Source organism: Platalea leucorodia (genome assembly GCF_965183815.1).
Source record: "Platalea leucorodia genome assembly, chromosome: 10".
In the NCBI taxonomy this organism is placed as follows: Eukaryota; Metazoa; Chordata; class Aves; order Pelecaniformes; family Threskiornithidae; genus Platalea; species Platalea leucorodia.
In genome coordinates this window covers 9,740,813-9,758,771 of record NC_138832.1, presented here as the reverse complement: position 1 = coordinate 9,758,771, position 17,959 = coordinate 9,740,813, and the positions used below count along the sequence as shown (strand labels likewise).

General features: G+C 46.6%; 1 protein-coding gene across 2 annotated transcripts in view; it reads left to right on the top strand.

Annotated features, from left to right (window-relative positions):
- Positions 1-9,887: 9,887 nt before the first annotated feature.
- The window catches only part of STK26 (serine/threonine kinase 26), a gene marked incomplete at its 3' end in the record, with an annotated part of 34,348 nt that continues 26,276 nt past the window's right edge, over positions 9,888-17,959 (top strand). Inside the window, exons 1-2 of one of the 2 annotated variants that reach the window (XM_082323038.1) lie at positions 9,888-10,132; positions 10,239-10,360. In XM_082323038.1, coding sequence (XP_082179164.1) covers positions 10,319-10,360 — 42 coding nt within the window. In that variant the 5' untranslated portion in view covers positions 9,888-10,132; positions 10,239-10,318. The remainder of the gene's footprint in view (positions 10,133-10,238; positions 10,361-17,959) is intronic. The other variant, XM_082323037.1, reaches the window with a different exon arrangement.

Sequence of the window (17,959 nt, the reverse complement as noted above, 5' to 3'; positions counted from 1 at the left end):
CACATGCCTATATGGCCTAGGCCAAACAGTTCATCCTTTTGGCTTGTGCAAACCCTTTCAGGAGGCTGGCTTGTTCCTTTTATCTGTGAGTTGATGTTTAACCAAGTCAAGCATTATTATGTTGTAATCTTTCTGCATTGGCACCATTGCCCTTGAGCCTTCTCTCTTCTCCTCCCCTGATTTTTTCAGTCTGTCAGCATCTTCCTTGACTTGCCCTGCCGTAAACACAGGCTTTTCAAGGTGACGCTGTGCTTCGCGTCTGTCCTGTTTGGCTTGCACAAACTTCCAGATCATCTCTGGTCTTCTGGCCATGTTGTGGTATGGGCAGAAAGTGGAAGGTTCTGCTAGAGAAGGCTCCTGTGCAATCCTATACATTTCCTATGTGATCCGTAAGTTGCCATTGGAACTGTAGAACGGTATAGTCTTGCTTTCCTTTGAGTGCAAAGAGGAGAGGACAAGTGCAGGAGAGGGGGAATGGAAAGAGAAGAGAGGCCCTGTTGTGCTGCACAGGAGCAATCAGACCAGCACAGTGCAAAACTACAGCAGGTCAAATTTTCTTTCTTCAAACTGCAAAAAGAACAGTTCTTTTTGCAAGAACACACAGCTCTGCTGGGTTCGTTTCCTCCCCGGGGTTACAAAATCTGCTCCCGGGCCCCCGCACGACAGTCTCGGCTGCAAAGGCAAAGCCTTGCTCTGGTGGGCCACTCTCATGGTAGGAGAGCTTTCAGGGAGATCACTATAACCTTAGGAAGGAAGGGTGAGCCCACCTTTTCACAGCTTTGTTGTGCGTTTTGTCCTGCATGCCATAAATACAATTTTGGTCCATAGAATCGGTGTGTGAAATAAGGTTAGTCACAGGACTTCCTGGCCAAGCAGCTCATAAACAAGCTTTCCTCACTTCCCTCTTATGAAAGTTCAGCTCTCCTCTGCGGCACTGACTTCTTTGCTTCCTTCTTCTCCCACTTATCCCCTGACTTCCAGCAGTATCTGAGTCAGTCCAGTAAACATTTTGCCCCGTGGCAGCCTCTCCAAACATAGCAGGAAGATCAGGCTCTGGAGCGCGCTCTTGACACGTCTCCCGGGGATCCTTTCGCACTTGCTGGCAGGTTATTTTGCTGGCGTTCCTCATTCACACATTGAGAAAGGGGGAACAAATCGCCCATGTATTCAGCAGCTCATTAGCAGTGAATGGTAATAGTCTGCGATGCTTCCTCTTCCCTCCTTCCCTTTCTCACTCATATCCTCCCCATCCTTTAACCTTTGTAGCAGCAGTTTCCTGGACTGAGTGTGCAGTTCAACATCTGCTGGTAGAAGGTGGTACTTAACTAGGCCTCACCCTTATTTATGTTTTACCGAAAAATACGACCACTTTCCTGGATGCAAAGGTGGTCAAGCACTAGCACACACGAAGGACGCACAAACCACTGGGTGTTTTATAGATGCAGCCTTCTAGCACACAGGTGACACTGTCACCGTCATGGCATTTACAGTCTCACCAGTAGCCTTGCTGGCCTTGATCCACATATTTATGTCTGACTTCCTCATCAGCACAAGGGATAAGTGTATGTAGCAGTTAGACCAGATAGAGGAGAGCTCCCAAAGCAGCCAGGAGAGTTGTGTACTTATGAGTCATCTGCTCTTCGATTGCTCCTAGTTGGCAGAAAAATGACTCCGTACGCACAGGGTTGTACTGGAAATTTCCCTTCCTTGCTGCAGCCTCTGTCACTGAACCCACTCAGACCCACACAGCTCACCACGCTGGTGCCTTGGCCTCACCCATTCACCTGGAGAGACCCTGGCCCTTGCATGGAGCTATATTTTACCTACCAGGCTCTGCCTGTACCAGTCTGATTGCAGAACTGGGACTCAGAATTGTCAAGCTTGTCGTCACCCCATTTGCCCCCCAGCAAGTTGCAGCCCGGGCTGGCAGCTGGGTTGGTTTGCAGCATTGCTTGAGGGTTCATTTCTTGGAAACAAGAATTGCGAAGGGAGGAAATTTTCCAGATCACCCCACTTACATATTCAAATGGAGATGAAAACCCAGCAGGATTTTCTGGTAGCACTGTGTTTCCTTTTCACTTCTGTTATCCTTTTACTCTGTCTTGCTGTAAAACTAGTAAAACTCTAAACTGTCCTCACCTCAGCTTCTCAGTGCCCTCCCTTTCCCTCTTACTGTCCTTTCTGAAGTCTTGAGCATCTTCTGGTTTTCTCTACACAGGAGCCACCATCTGTGATGTCTAGCAGTGCGCCCAAAGCCGGGCACTTACTGTTCTTGTCGAGCGACAGCCCAACTGGGACACAGATGTTGAGCCTCATTTCCCACAATCCAGTGGCTTTTGGACATTTTTCCAAGAGATTTGTTCCATTCTCTCCTCTTGCTCAAGTTCCCTTTTAACAACCAACTCAACTTAGTATGTCTTTTATGCAAACAGCAATTTCCTTTTGAAGCTCTCAGTGAAGGCTGTGTTTGTCACTTAGTGCTCTGGGAGGAATTTGGGGAAATTGGACCGGAGACAAATATCTCTCTGTTCCCTCTCCCAGGAAGGTATCAGATTCCTGCATTTCGTGTGGGTTTCTGCTCTGAGAAGGAGCTCAGTAACAGTGGTATTATCAGGCTGCCCCGTCACATTGATTCCTGGCTCAACCACGTCCAATTCACTTCTTACAAAGACTTGTTGCCATCGTTACTAAGTTCCAGCTGGAGGCTCAGGTGGGTCTCCCTGAGCCGAGCTGTGGTCCTCCCCCTGTTAAGGCATCGTCATTAATAGCAAAGGCTACACACGACAAGTACAGCGCTTGGGTCCACTGCCTGTGACAGTAATACTGTCCTGATGGTTAGAGCTCACTGCTCGAACTTGGCTCAGCGTTGTGTCACAGTGCTGACACTGCAGGGTTATGGGAATGCAAAGCTAGAAACAGGGAGCAGAAGGGTTTGCATTTCATGTCCCAGTTTGGCCTTGCAGAAGCTGTAGGCAAAGACAACCGCTCCTCAGGGAACTGCATGTTAACTGAGAGCCACCAAACACACAATTCTCCTTGCATGAGCTCCAGGGGCAAGTGCTTTTCCACAACCGCATCCCACTGCTTTCTTCCTCTGCCTGCATTGGGGCAACTGGGAAGAAACTGTCTGTGGGCTGGGGTGAGGAGCACACGCCCCAGCCGCATGGAAGGAACCGCGGTGCCGCCACCTCTTCCTATCTGCCAGCATCGCTGCAGGGGCGGTGGATTTCTAAGCCGTATTCCTCCAAGGGAACTACAAAGTTATTTCGAGCTTTGACCAAAGTTTTCTCTTCTGAGCGTCCCCGTCTGTGCTCCCCACCGTGCCGTGACCGCTCCGCCAGCCTGTTTTCAGCAGGTACTGATAGCTGTGATGTGCCAGGAGCCCTTGGAGGGTTGCCCGTGCATTTTGTGAGCCCTGTTGCCACGATACTGAACGCAGAGCAGATGTTTATTTCAACAGAGATGGCTTTGATTCCTTTTCAACTTTTCTCTCGAGCTGCCATCGTGTGTGAATGCTTCTTCCCAGGAGCCAAGTACTGTCAGGGCCCAACAGGCAGGCGTTGTCGCTGCAGCCAGCACGGAGGGGAACGGGGCTGAGCGGCATGTGGCAGAGCGGCACAAAGCAAGCTGATGGCCCTGGCCTCTCAGAAGGGATGGTTGAGGCTCTGGGGAGACTGGCCGAAAATGGGTGTGCGTGTGCGTGCTTGTGTGTATTCACATGCGTGTGTGTGTGTGCACGTACGTGTGTTTGTGTGGCTTCGTTTGGTGCTGAAAGCCTGGCAAGGCTGGGGAAAAGCAGTCTCCTGCTCACAGCTAGTGCTCCGAGCACCTCATTTTTCTGTTTCCTCCCAGTTGCTTTCATCAAACCATTGCTGCCTTGCTGCAGACGTGGACCAGCATGGCTGGGGGCTGAGCTGATGAGACCATCCTCTTCTTCAGAGCATGAGAAGCCAGGCACCAGAAACCACTGAAGATGTGGTAGAAAAGGTAAGGAGATCGCTTTCTTTAGGACAGTAATTCCGGGTGAGAACTACTGAGAAGAGATACCACTTCTTCCTGAATTTATTGTTTCCCTTTCCCCTTTTCTTTTGTTTTCTCCCTAGTTTTCCTGTTGGAATATTTTAAAAATTCTCTCTTTCTTTTCTCTTTTCTCTCTCCCCTTTAGCCCATCTTGTCTCCTTCTTTCTCCCCACCCATTTCTTGGTGCTGGCAGAAGCGGGTGCTAGGAGCAGCCTGCCCCCACAAGCACCCTGCCCCGAGCCCTGCCCGGGGCTATCAGCCTCACACCCCTGTGGAGCGGGTGCTTTGTTAGTATAGGAATTCCACAAGAACCAGCTTCCTGTTGCTGTTCCCTTATATAGAAATGTTTTTAATTCTATAAATACTATATGTATTTTACTAAAAAAAAATTTTAAAAAAATGGTTGGACCGGCTATGCGAAGACGCTGTGCTAATGGGGCTGGCATTTTGTTTGCCCACTGGCAGGGCCTCTCACTCACTTCCTTCACCCCTTCTACTGTTGTGGCCAAACTATTTTTGGTATTCCAAGAGCGCAAGCTTTGCTGAAATTTTGGTTTCCTGCTAAGGGGGAAATTAGAGCAGGGAAGAGTTATTTAAAAGAATAAAATATATTTGCAAGCAGGGAGGAGAATATATGCGAACATTAATTTGAGAAGACCGATGTTCTGTGGTGTTAAACTACTGAATTGGATATAATTACCTATAAATATGTGTGTGTGTGTGTGTATGGTTTATTTTACAGATGGAAGTGTAAATAGAGTATATTTCTAATAAAGAGGTCAGAAACACAACACTAACCCCTTCTCACTTATGTTGCAATCTTGGAAGCACAGGACTATCCTACAGAAGACTGACTTCTTTAAGCCAAATCCTATATGGAAATAAAAGTTCACTGGTACAAGGAACTTTTTGTGACGAAGGTGGAAAGGTTGCCCTTGAACTTGTAAACAGTCCCTTCAGTTTATCATAATCCTTAGTCACGTAGTGATTCACCATTCACCACACTGGTACAATACACGTTCACTATTAGCTTAGTACTTGCGTAAAGACAACTTATTGATTTTTGTTCCTGCTATGGAAAATTAAAGATTATGTCAATGAAGAATTCCCAGGAAAGAAATGAAACGGTGCCACAGACTCACCTAGTACCATCGGCACCATGTCTACGTGTTCTGTTAGCAAGTAGATTTGCCTGCCATCGCAGGAGAGTTCCTCCCATCTCAGCTGGGTACTGTTTGGCCAAACGTTGACCCTCTAGGTTGAAACTTCAACGTGGGAACAGGCTGATTGTGCCAGAACAAAGCCCATCTACCACAGCAGCTCCTCTCTGGCTGGAGCCAGTGGCAGGGGCTCAGGGAAGCGCGTGAGAACGGAGTGAGCAGGGGCAAGGCTTGCACTCGCCTGCAGGGATTTGCAGCTCACGTACTTCCTCAACCAGAGGTGCTAGTTTTATAAACAGTGTTTCCCAATGTTGTTTTTTTTCTTCCATTAAATTGTCCAGTCACTCCTGGCCTGTAGCAAGGAGTTCGCCAGCTTAACTATACCCTGTGTGAAGAAGTGCCTACTGCTGATTGTTTTGAACTTGCCACCAGCTTGTTTGATTTAATGATCCTTAGTCCTTGCATTGAAGGAGATGGCAAACCAGCATCCCTCACCCACCTTTTCCATCCTAGGCATTTCCCTCAGCATGATTATTTTCCTTAAAAGTACAGGAAGTGTCAATTAAAAAATAGTTCGGCCATTTCTAAGAAGATTGCAGGAAGATGTATCATTTTGCCTTGCTAAAAAATATCATTTTGCCCCCTTGCTTTTGAGGGAGGACGTGGAATGTGGTAAAGCCATCATCCTTGTGTCAAGGATGTGTCATTGTTGTCTCCTGGAAAAAATGTATGAGTTGGCTACGTTATGTGAAAATCTCCATTTATGAACACTTAGTTGACACTGTCAGACTTTGGCAGAGGAATTCTCTAAATAATGCATTTGTGGTGAAGGAGCTCCTTGCACCCGCTGTCCCGCAGAATGGCTGAGCTGGCTCCTCTGGGGAACCCAGAGCTGGAGAAGCCAGACAGTTCTCCTGGTGACATGGGGCTGCTGTCACCGTGCTGGGAACAAGGGGAACCTCTGCTTTATGTCCTGGCACTCACCTGCATGCACCCAGGCTGCAGGAGGCTGGAAAGAGCCAGGCCAGGTCACAGAGGCAACAGGGAAGGTCGGATGCTGCACGAGCTGGAGAATGAGGGGAGGCAAAGAGGATGGATACAGGGTGTGGGAAGGAAAGAGGTGGGCAGAATGTGGGTGTTTCTAGTCCAGCTTCAAAGCTTTATAATTTTAAATTATTAACTTGATACAGAAATATCAAACTTGTAATATGGGATTGAAGAGAGCTACATCTATCTCCCATGTTAGTATCAGCAGTTTCTAGAGGCAGTGCTGGAAATTCTGCAGCTGCTGAATAACTTGCCTCTAAGACAAAGTGATTTCCCTAATGCCCGTGAATCAGAGACTGATTTATGTCGAAGAACAGAGAAATTATATCCTTGCAAAAACATTTTCATTCTTTCTTTTACATCTCTGGTGTTCCCATTAATAACATAAATATGCAGCCCTTTTTTTCCCAATCCCAGTCAACTTTTAACCTCCACAACATCTTTGGCAGGGTGTTTCAAATATAAAAACATGAAAGAAATTGAATTTTACCAGTCTGGGATGCTGTATTCCACTTTTATGTGATGACCCGCTAGCTGTGCTGCTTGCGTTGAGAGAAAGGCGTGAGGAAGATGCATCACATGGGATCGTCACCACAGCCCGGGTTGGCGCTGCACCGGCCGGCTGAACTTTCCAAAGGCACTAAAGGGTTTCAAATACCCAGATTCACCCTGACACATAGAAACTGGGCATCACATTTCCTAGACAGATGTGTGCATCTGATGGGGCCTTTCCTAATGTTGAGTTTGCATCAGCTCTGCTGGAACCAGATCAGACCCCCGCTCCTTCCCTCACCCCGGCAAATCACTGTGAGGAGTCCCTGGAGTCCACAGCTATAAGTTGCAGTATTTTTCTATTTAGCAGTGTAAGTAATTTGGTTTTATTCATTTACTTTTGGAAGTTTGAGAGAAATTTCTACCACTTTTTGTGGTGGGTCGAAACCAGCTGACATGGTGCAAGCACTCTCAAAGAGCCCAGTGTTTTTACTAGCTCCCTGCAGTCTTCTGATGTAAAAATAATTATATTTTCACACGAGCAACACAAAAATAGTAGTTAAACACAGGAAACAGTAGAAGGTCTGACTTGGGCCACATCGCTACTGTGAGGCCCTGCGAGCTGTCCTAAGTGAATTATAGACACATTTAAGTCTTGGAAAACAGCAGCACCAGGTATTTACAGGGCGGGCTGGGAGGGGGCAGGGAAGGTCTTTCATACGGCAATATCAGGAACTGACCCACCTGACTTTCTTAATGCACAAATTAGAACTTGCTAATTACAGAGTGGCATATAATATTACAACCCTTTTCTTAGATGTTATGGTGCCAGCCTACCTCACTTCACAGCCTGGCTCGGTGATTCAGTCATTATGTGACCGGCTGATTACTTAAGATACCCTGACAGATTTTCCTCCCTGGCTTCACTCACTGTATCATCCCAGGGCTTTCTGAGTGAGTACGGCATAAACAAACGTTGCCTTTTTGCTGAGCATTTTGCTCTGTGTTGGCACTCCAGTTCTCTTGGCCAATCTGCCATGGGCGGGAGATAACTACAGGTATAATTACTGGGGATAACACCTTCTCACATGCATAGCAATTGTCCTGCTCGTACTCTTTTAAATACATTTATTACAGTCCCTTTCATGTTATATTAAGCTGCATGCAAGTCAGAAATGCATAAAAGGCCAAAAATCTCAGTATATGGCCCCAAAACAGGAAGCGTGGATTGGCAAATAGTACTTGCTCTGATACAAAGTAAACAGGTGCCTTCGGGAGGAAATACGTGAGGGAGGGTATAAAACCCAGGCGAGGCTGAGATAACCAGTTAGCAGGATTCTGGGGAGAAAAATGAAGGTAACAAATGGACAGAAAAAGAAAAGCAGAGCCTCAGAGCCAGAGGAGGAGCAGAGGGATGGTAATGCATTAGCAGCGTGAAACAAAAATCCTCATATTTCCTTTGTCAGGATTTTTTCAGGCGTGGTGTTCTGAAGATCATTAAAAGGTAAGAGGGGAAGTGATGTAAGTGTGTTTGAGCAGAATGAACTGGGCAGGATTCAGAAGCTCCATGAGTGCATGTTCATTCATTTATTTACTGAAGCACTGTATGTAATTAAGAAAGCTTTTTGTCAGTAGAAATCCCCCTTTCTTTCCAAAGGTTTATTAATCAAAAACATTTTTTAATTTAAGTATATGGTATAAACTTACAGAAAATACTTACCTTAAATATTCCACCCATTAAAATGAACTCCTTATAGGCTCCTAGGCAACTTAGATGTATAACTATCACATAGAAGCCTTTTAAAGCTATGTTATTTTTTAAAAAGGTGCAGAAGAAAGTAAATATTTTAATAATGCTAAAGGCTTAACAAATTGGCAAGTTGGAAAAAAAAATATTCCAGCATGAGCCACAAGCCTGTCCTTAACTAACACCACTGTGAGTTTGTTTTTTGGTTCAAACCACAGTGAGTTAAGGATGGAAAGACTGCCTAATTTTGAAATTCTTGGCTTTGGCCTGTTTTAACACAACCTTACCTTAAACAGAGGTGTTTTGTGTTCCTTGCCACAGTGCGATATTTCTCGTAAGGGAGGGAGACCGCTTTCCGTCACATCCTTTCTGAAGGGACCCACTGTCTGAACAGGGTAGCTCCGGTACATACAACAATCCAACATCTCCAGCTTATGTTTTCTTGGGTTTTAGACCCATAAACCTGTGCATTTGAGGGAAGTCCTCGCATACCCATGAGAATATTTGCGACAGGCCCATGTGATTTCTATATTCTTATTCAGAAGGGTGAGGGGAAGACCAGTGTCATAAAAGATGTCGGTTTTAGCTTTGCTTGAGTAACTGGCAAAGCTTGCATGTATAGGAATGTGAATCACATGCACGACTAGGTGACTCATGTACGAATGGGAAAAATGTCACCCCGAACCAGTTATTTTCTCCTCTTTAGGCCCCGGCAGAACGTGGGGGGCAGCCGACCCCGCCGGGGAAGAAGGCGGCAGCGAGGGGCCCAAGGGCTCCGCAGCAGCTGGGGCAGGGCTGGCGGAGAGCTGGGCTGGGTGGGACACCCTCCCGGGGAGGCAAGGAAGCCAGCCACCCCGGCTGGGACCTGAACCTCCATCGGGCTTGCCCACGCTACCTGTGCCACGGCTGGCTGCCAGGAGCACCCCCGAGATGAGAAAACACCACCTCTTTGTGTCACAAAAGCAAATAAAACCCATGAAATACCCACTCGATTATTTGCACCGATGGGCGCAGGAGCCAGGGGGGACAGGCGTGGCGGTGGCGGGGTGTTTGGGGGGTCCAAGGGGCTCAGGCCGCGTGTCCGGGGGTACAGGCGCTGGGACGGGGCGGGGGGCAGGACGGGACCCTGCGACAGCGCCCGAGGGGCCCAGGGCGCCGCGCACCGTCGCGGGCGGCCCCGTCCCCGAGCCCGGCCCGGGCCGGCGCTGCCAGCTCGCCGGAGCCGAGGTGCCGCCGCCGCCGCCGCCCCTCCCTCGCTCCGTCCCCGGTCCCTGCCCGCCCGCCGCGGCCGAGGAGGCGGGGGCAGCTGACGCCGGGGCCCGTGCGGCGGCGGCGGCGGCGGCGGCTCCGCCCCGCGAGGCCGGAGCTGAGACGGAAGAAGCCGCCGCCGCCGCCGCACAGCAGTCACCGCCTCCTGCCGGAGCCCGACATGGCGCTCTGAGCCCCGGCCGTGCCCGCAGCCGCCGCCACCCCGCACGCCTCTCCGGGGGGCCCCGAGCAGCCGCCCCCGCGCCGGCACCGGGACCGGGGAGGGGGGCATGGGCAGGGCGAGCGGCGCCAGCCGGCAGGGCCGCTGCTAGGAGCCCGGCGGGCATGGGAGAGCGGCGCTAGGGACCCCCTTCCCGCCCGCGTCGCGCAGCTCGGCCCCAGCCACCGCGGCCGCGAGGTGAGCCGGCGGCGGGCGGGGGCTGCCGGGCAGGGCGGGCCGCGGGGAGGGAAGGAGGGAGCGCGGCCCGCGCTAAAGCCGCCTCCCCGCCGCTTTGTCCTTCCAGGCCCCGCCGCCGCCGCCGCCCAGGAGCAGGGAGGCCGAGAGAGGGGAGCAGCGGGCGGCGCCCGGCCGCCGCAGCCCGCCATGGCCCACTCGCCCGTGGCGGTGCAAGTGCCCGGCATGCAGGTGAGCTCCGCGCCGCGCCGGCCCCAAAATGGAGGCGACGGGCCCGGGCTCGGCCGCGGCTCCGGAAGCGGCGCTTGCGGCCCCACCGGGCGGAGGCCGCCGCTGGGGCGACGGGTCCGGGGGACCGCGGGTGGGCGAAGCGGGGCGGGCGGCGCGGCCTGGGCGCCGCGGGGCCGCCGAGAGGCCTCGCTCGGCCTAGGGAGGAGCGCGGGCCGGAGCCCTCGCCCAGCGAGGGAGGGAGGGAGGGGGGTGCTCTGAGGTAACGGGAGGCCCTGGAGGGGCCCCGCTCCCTCGGCGTGCCCGGGGGGGCCGCGTACCTGCAGCCAGCCCCTCGGAGGCGAAGGGTTCCCCTCCCTTCCCCCTTTGTTCAGGGTTGGCCGCGCTGCATCCAGGAGCACGTAAGAGCTTCTAAAACTGATTAAAGGCGAAATGAAGTTAATCGCAGGGTGCGTGGGTGTGCAGTCAGTGCCATCTCAGGCTCGCTGGCAAGCGTACCTCCTGCAGGGCTTCCCCGCCAGCCGGCGCCGGGCACAGCTGCCCCGAGCACCTTGCGGTTCATGGGAAGGGGGTAAGCGCCGGGCCGGGGGGGTGCAGCACCGCGGCCGGCTTGCTGTGGAGCCGGCATCTGTCAGACGCTTACACCGCGCTCCGGCTGGGAATGGCACCTGGTGCCGCTTCTGTGTGTTCGCAGTATCTGCTTAGATAACAAACAAGCTCCTACATAATTGATTTTTTTCATCGGAAAGGTGGGATACCTCTGACTTTTTGTTTTACTCCACTGGGCAGCCTAACACAACTTTGGTCAGAGATCTTTATCAAACGTAAAGGAGCTGAGGGCCAAACTCATCTCGGTGTTGACTTTTGCGTGTCGGACGCCAGCAGCTCAGTCGGTGTTTTGAGCTTCCTCTTAACTTGTGGGATAGTCATGCCTGTGTAATACTGGTTTTCAGTTCAAACAACATAGAAGCCTTTATGATACGTCTCTGTGTGTGTGAGATGTACAGTTAAGAGTTTGGGAGGTTTTGGAACAGAAAGTTAAAATTTCTCTTCTTCAGATATCCTCTTCACTTTTAGAAAGAGTAGAATTGATGTATAAACAGTATTTACATATTAATTTAGGTCTGTTACAATACCAAGTTTACCTCTCTGATTTCTAGTAACTTGAAGGCTTTCTGAAGTCAGTTAAATTTTTGTCAGCCACTGACTTTCTGCTCATAGAAGAGGACATAAACCGCCTCAGCCTCCCTGTTCCACTGATATATCAGGGTTACTGCTGTATTGGTACATCCTTAACAATGGCAAGCTAAAGAAATGTTTGATAGAGAGTTTGAGGCTTTAGCCTGAGCTGCTTTATTTATATCTTCTGTCATATTTAGTGTGTTTGTATCTGGGAGACTTGTATTTCAAAATCCAAGTTTATCAATTCCTCATTTTTCCATCTGCTTAATGTATTGCTGTCCTATTTTCCTTAGCTGCCCTGTCATCACAAAAGGACCTTGAAATATTTTAAGGTCCTGTTTTCCATTGTTAAACCAATAAACTTTATGTAATAGCATCCTTAGTTCTACTAGTATCGTTGTTAGTTTAACCCAGACCCTGTAACATATATCTATAGGTTTAAAGCATTTTTTTAACTGTTAGATATGTACACCTGCATAGAATTAAAATATATTTTTCCCTTGGTGACTTTTTTTTATGAAGGTTATTACACAAGTCCTGAAGATCTTAGAATACAAAGAAATATAATTTGGTGCAAAATTATTCTGCTCATGCTTCTTTTAGAAGAGTCATAAGGGTTGCTTCTTTTGTTTTTTAACCTACTTGAACTCTTCAGTCAGGATCATCCAAGTGATGATAAAAGCGTCCCTGCGTTCAGCGTTAAAGTAAATGCATGGTGATCGACTGAAGAAGGCATAAACAGTTTCTTCTCTGATGGAAGAAGATCTAATAGTTAGTTAAAACTATCACTGTGGGAAAGAGCCTGTAATGTCAAACCCCTTGTTTTGTAGCCTGTTTAAGGGAAGCAGTTTATTGAATATAACAGTTGGAAACTGAATTTGCCAGAGAATGTGTTACAGGTTTGAAGTTTTCAGTTTTATAGTAATCATATACTTTCAGTCCCATTTCAGTATACAAAAAACAGTATCAACAAAAATCCAGAAGTCATTTATTATGTAATTCCCATACTCCAAGAAGAAGACTTTGACAGTTCATCACCAAAGTATAACAGAAGCTCTTTTGACTGTTTTAAGATCTTTCATCTTACAAAGAGTCAGGTTCCCTTTAAAAAAAGAAAATCCAAACATGGAAAATTACAGAAATTCACAGAGTTATTTTTGTGAACTCAGAGTCTGACTTTCAGTACCCTGGCAACAATGGAAGACGCAGAGGTAGTATTATCTGTTGCCCTTATGAGTAGTTACAGAACCATTTGTTTATGTAGTGGTTGCGTTCTATTTAACCTGTCTCGTGTCCCTAACAAAACCAAATTTTATACCTAACAATTCTTGCCTGTGCAAACAACTTCCTGAACACATTCATTTTCCTCACTCCTTTGGAAGGGCTCCATTTGATCCAATTGTATGATGTTAACTTACCAGCTGCCAAACTTCTAAGCCCATTCAATAAAATCAAAGTACTCAGTGAATGTATAAAATGAGTGCTCTGAAGCTGAGCGTGATAGCCCAAATTGTGGCATTTTACACAGAATCTAAGACGAGAGGGAAAAATGAAAAGTTGATGGAGCTATGTGAACACAATTAAGGTGTCCTGGTTACATGAAGCACAGTTTGCAGTGAGTTTGAATGGCAGGTTGGAGTTTTTATTCAGTAATGTCACTGTAACTTTGTTCCGTGCGATAAAAATATTCAAATTAGTTCTTAGTCTGGAATACTTTGAGATCTCACAGTGAGAAACTTGTCCACTGGCACTATCTTCAAGGAATCCAGCTGAACTCATACACAGCGTTTCTGGATATGGCTTGCAAGAGAGGTATTAGAGCTTACCTGTGTCTTTTACCAATCCAGGGCCTGTACTGAAAACAGAGCTGGAGTGAAGGTGTTGGACCCCTTATTAATAGTCCTATGCTACTGCTTTTCTCTTGCCCAGAAGGCAGAAGTATAGTTCAGAGGGTTATGTTCATTTCAAGTGATCAGAAAGTTTAAAGTGTGTCAATCATTTTAGAATGGTGCATTTCTGATGAACTTACCTTATTGGCAGCATCTCATACAGTACTCCAAACCTTAACACTTTCCAGCCTCTCTTATTTGTAAGCTTACAAATGAGCAACAGTTAACCTTTCTAAGGTGGGCAGTGAGGAAATCTTGCTCTCTGTCAACATCCTAATTTTCCAAACTGTTCAGCAATGGAACATCACTCAAGTAATAAAAGCCTTTTTATAGATGGTAGAGTTTTTATGTATAAACTTTCCCTTTTTCTATGCTAATTTGTTGTGCAAAATCTTAAGTCTGTGAAATATTCATTCATGAACTGATGGAAATGTTGATTCTTCTCCTTTGCATTTCTTCTTCTCAGTATGCGTGTCGTTGGAACCTGGTTTGAGGCTTTATTTCTCTCAATCTCTGCTATCCTGCTCACCTAAACACTTTTTGCTTCCTTTCTCATGGCTTTGTTGGTATCTCCTGATCCTGTATGGCAAGTAGTCTTGAGCGCAGCCAGAAAGGTTGTTTAGAACTGATCTCGATCTGTTTTTATTGGCATTCAGACTATCTTGCAATAAAGAGCCTAACTTCCTCTAAAAGCAGAGCAGCCAGAAGCATGTGACCTGTCAGCCGGTGTACTCTGCTTCACAATGGAAGGATTGCCTGATTAAATACAAACTTGGATGTAAAGGTGAGCTTTCCTCTCTGTGCTGCCGATTAACAGACTGATTGATGGTAGGCTGCTGCTCGCTGAACAACCTGAGCTTGGCAGCTGGAGAGGCTCTCCCTGCAGGATGCTCAGAGGCGGACCAGTTAACATCTAGTTATTGGGTGGGTATAGAAAAATGAAAAGAGAGGTAGCATTTAATGTTGGAAGTGGTCTTTTTCGTAGACCAAGAAAAAAATACATTTTCTCTTAAATTAGTGCACCTGTAGAAATGGGCTCTTCGTGTGGTGCCTAAAGCTAGTCTGGAAGCCTGTCAGATTTCTAGTAAACCTTATGCATTATAGTTACAAGAATACGTCTTCTGTTAAGAGCAAGCAGTCTGTTACTGGCAAATTCTTAAATGTTTAGAAGGTGGGCATTAGAGGAACTTTGAAGAAAAGATCCATTCAAGGATCTGTTAATTTATTCCTCTCCTAGGAACTGAGCTGTATCCAGATGCTTCTACAGTGAGCTTGAAAAGGCTTTAAACTTTTATTATTTAGATACGTGACTTACTTAAGGGAAACTGCACAGTCTAGCACTTGCAGGGCACCAGGAGGCTTCCACAGCGCCTAGAAAACAGGGATTTCTTATGATTAATCTAGGATGGACTCCAGTGTTTTGGTGATGAATATATTATCCAGTTTCAGTTCCTTGATTTGTACTTTGAGCCACAGTGCAGGCAGACTGCAGGAAGATAGTATTTTAAGACCTGTGGAGAACATGCCTCTTTGCCACTTGAAGCAGATATGCATTAAAATATTTGTGGAATTCAACACTGCAGTTGTTCCTTTCCTGGTCGTGCTTGATGCACAAGCTGTATCATACCTAATAGTAGCTGCTAACTCAGCTCAGGCTTTATTAGCTGAACTTGGTTCTTCCATCTTGTGCGTTGTGTTAAGTTATTCTGATGACAAAGAAAAGTAGGGCTCAGTCATACTTGTAAGTAAGTAAGACAGTACAAGTCTTACTGTTATCAAAGGAGGAGGATACAGTGAGCTCTGGAAAGTGTTTGGTACACAGGAGCTGAGTAGGTATATAATCAGCTGGAATTCAGCAGACACTTTTATCAGGCTTAGAAGAAAAAATCCACAGCAGTCTTTTACTAGTATTTTTTGTGCAGATTTTACAGTTTTATACACGTGTTAAGTGAACTGACCTGGAATTCAGAGGCAAATCTGCTGAAGCTGCAGAGAGCACGTAAAGCAACCTCAACTTGTCTCACCTTAATCTCTCTGCTGTTCTGTACCTGTACCATCATATGCTCTCAGTTTTGGGCAGAGGATCATTTCCCCCAGAAGGTAAAAACATGACACCTGAAAGCAGACTTTTAAAAATATATAATTGTTACTTTGTTCTGTAGTGGTATTTTTTTCTGTTGACTTTAACATTAAAAAGATTCACACTGGCTGTTCTTGAACTCCAGTGCCTTACTGTCATGCTTTAAAAGTCCTGATGAAAGCTTTCCTTTTCTTTTTCTTTTCTCCGTTTCCTCGAAAAGGAGAATATATAGCAAGTAGTAGCTCAGTAATATATTGCAGTTTGTTGTTAAAAAAATGAAACAAAATTCTTTAGATGCTTATTTTGAGGGAGGATTGTTTCTTTATATATAGGAACTTTGTGGCACACCATGAAGAGTACATATGACTGAATGTGCCTCTGCAGCAGTATTTGTCCTGTGAGACCCATGAAACAGCTTAGTAAAGATAGGCAAGCGTATTATCTTCAGTTTTCATTGTTTTCAGTCTCTGAAAGTGAAAGGATGAATTTTAAAACTGTTAGTAAAAGTACCACTCATTTGCTCTTTGGTGATTACCTGCAGATTTAAGAAAGAGTCACCAACTCTGAAAAGTGGTAAGAGACTATTGTTTTGCCTTTCATTTATTCTTAGGGACTGAGTTTAATAATTGACAGACACTTGAAGAGTTCAGGGATGGGTTTGGGGGGGGGTGGGGTTGGGGGTACACAGTACAAAGCTGGTTTTGAAATTCTTCTGTAACAAATAATTTTCTGACATGCTGTAATTAGTGGCTACATGTATGTTGTCTTTGCAGAGATAAAGAGTTGGTGAGGTATCTATCATGTCAGGAACTACTGTTCCAAATCCTGCTATTTCATTCTAACTTATAATAATTGAAAATCAAATTGCTTCCTAATACTGCCTCACCAGTTTTTACTCTATTTAAAGAACTGTCATTTGTTCTTTAAATTTAAACTTCTAGCAGTTCTAGAACAAGTCTGTTCTGCTGATGAGGATCAGTGAGCACACTCCTTAGCTCTGAAGGAGAGACTTAAATCTCATGGGAAGGCTGCCCATCTAGTGATATTCACTGAAATCCATTCTGCCAGAGGGATTGCCAGCCAAATAAGTCTGGCAAAAAGAACTCACTCAGAGAAACTATTAATAAAGGGACTGACAGGGTAGCAGTAGCTCGCTGGTCTCATTCTTCCTCATAGCTTGTGCATGTGGTTCTGCAGAGGTAGGCTATATTGGTTACGTCCATAGCTTGGGAAAGAGCATGGCTTCAGCTTGGAGCTTTCTTTATGAAGAAAGCTTTGAAGAACTGCATAGTTGACTCTTAGAAGTGTGAAGCCAAGTTTGTCTTGCCAAAATCTGTATTTGAATGGTCTTGATTGAGATAGCGTATCTGGAAAAGCTTTGTGGCGTGATCTATCCTATCCTGGATCTGCATGAATTCTATATGCGTTGATGGAGGACAAGGAATGAGAAATGTTAGTTATCTGCAGGTTTCACACTTGAGCTGTGTGTGGAAGGGGGAGCCTAGGAGCCCAGGGTGGCTTCACTGTTTTCATGAACCAGAAGTCAAGAACCATCTGTTCAGTCTTGAAGAATGTGGGGTTTTTTTTCTGTTTCCACCCTGCTCCCTGATCTTTTGCAGGCTTTCTTCTCCACTGGGTACTGTTGTATGTTCTGAATATTTGAATAATGTTGACTGGGGGGGATCAGAGGGTGTCTATGCTTTGCTAGATGTCAAGTTGTATTTCAATGCAGGCTTCTGTGTTGGGAGCTGAATGCAGAATAATAAAAACACTGTACAGCTTGAAAGGACCATAAGTGTTGTAAAGTGCCTAAATGTAAAACACTGAATGAAAAAGATGGAATTTCTACTGACATAAATCAATTAAAAGCATATAGAGAATTATGAGCGGAGCAAGATGAGCTTGCTGTTGATCTCTCACCTAGGAAGGTGTCATCTGGCAACCGGTCATAGCAAGAACATTTTTACATTCCTGCACAGCTTTATTCCAGCCTAGTTGGCAAGAAGAATCTGAATTTTTTTTCAGGGTGTTTCTCTTCCTCCCCTCCCCCTTCCCCTCGCCTTTTATGTAATGAGATGCTTTGCCATCCTATGAATGAGCTGCAGAGTAATTGAAAAAGGAGTTTCCTGAAACGGGCAGGTTGGTTCTGGCAGGGTAGGCTTCTTGCTTCTTTTGTAGCTCCTTTTGGAGTTGTATTTCTGGTTTTTCATTGTGTGCTTCTTGTAGCTTCAGGTCCGGTATGATTGATATGATCAAGGGCCAGTATTCAAGAGGAGAGTACAGCTTTCAGGCTTGTGGTAGTCTAGCCTTGGGGAGAGGACAGAAATTGAGGATTCTAGTAGACTGGTGTGTTTGTGTTCCTTTCTCAAAATGCTCCCTACCACAGCTAAAGGAATGGTGTGATATCCTCTAACTGTGGGTTCCCACTCGGGGTTCATTGCAGGCAGTGAT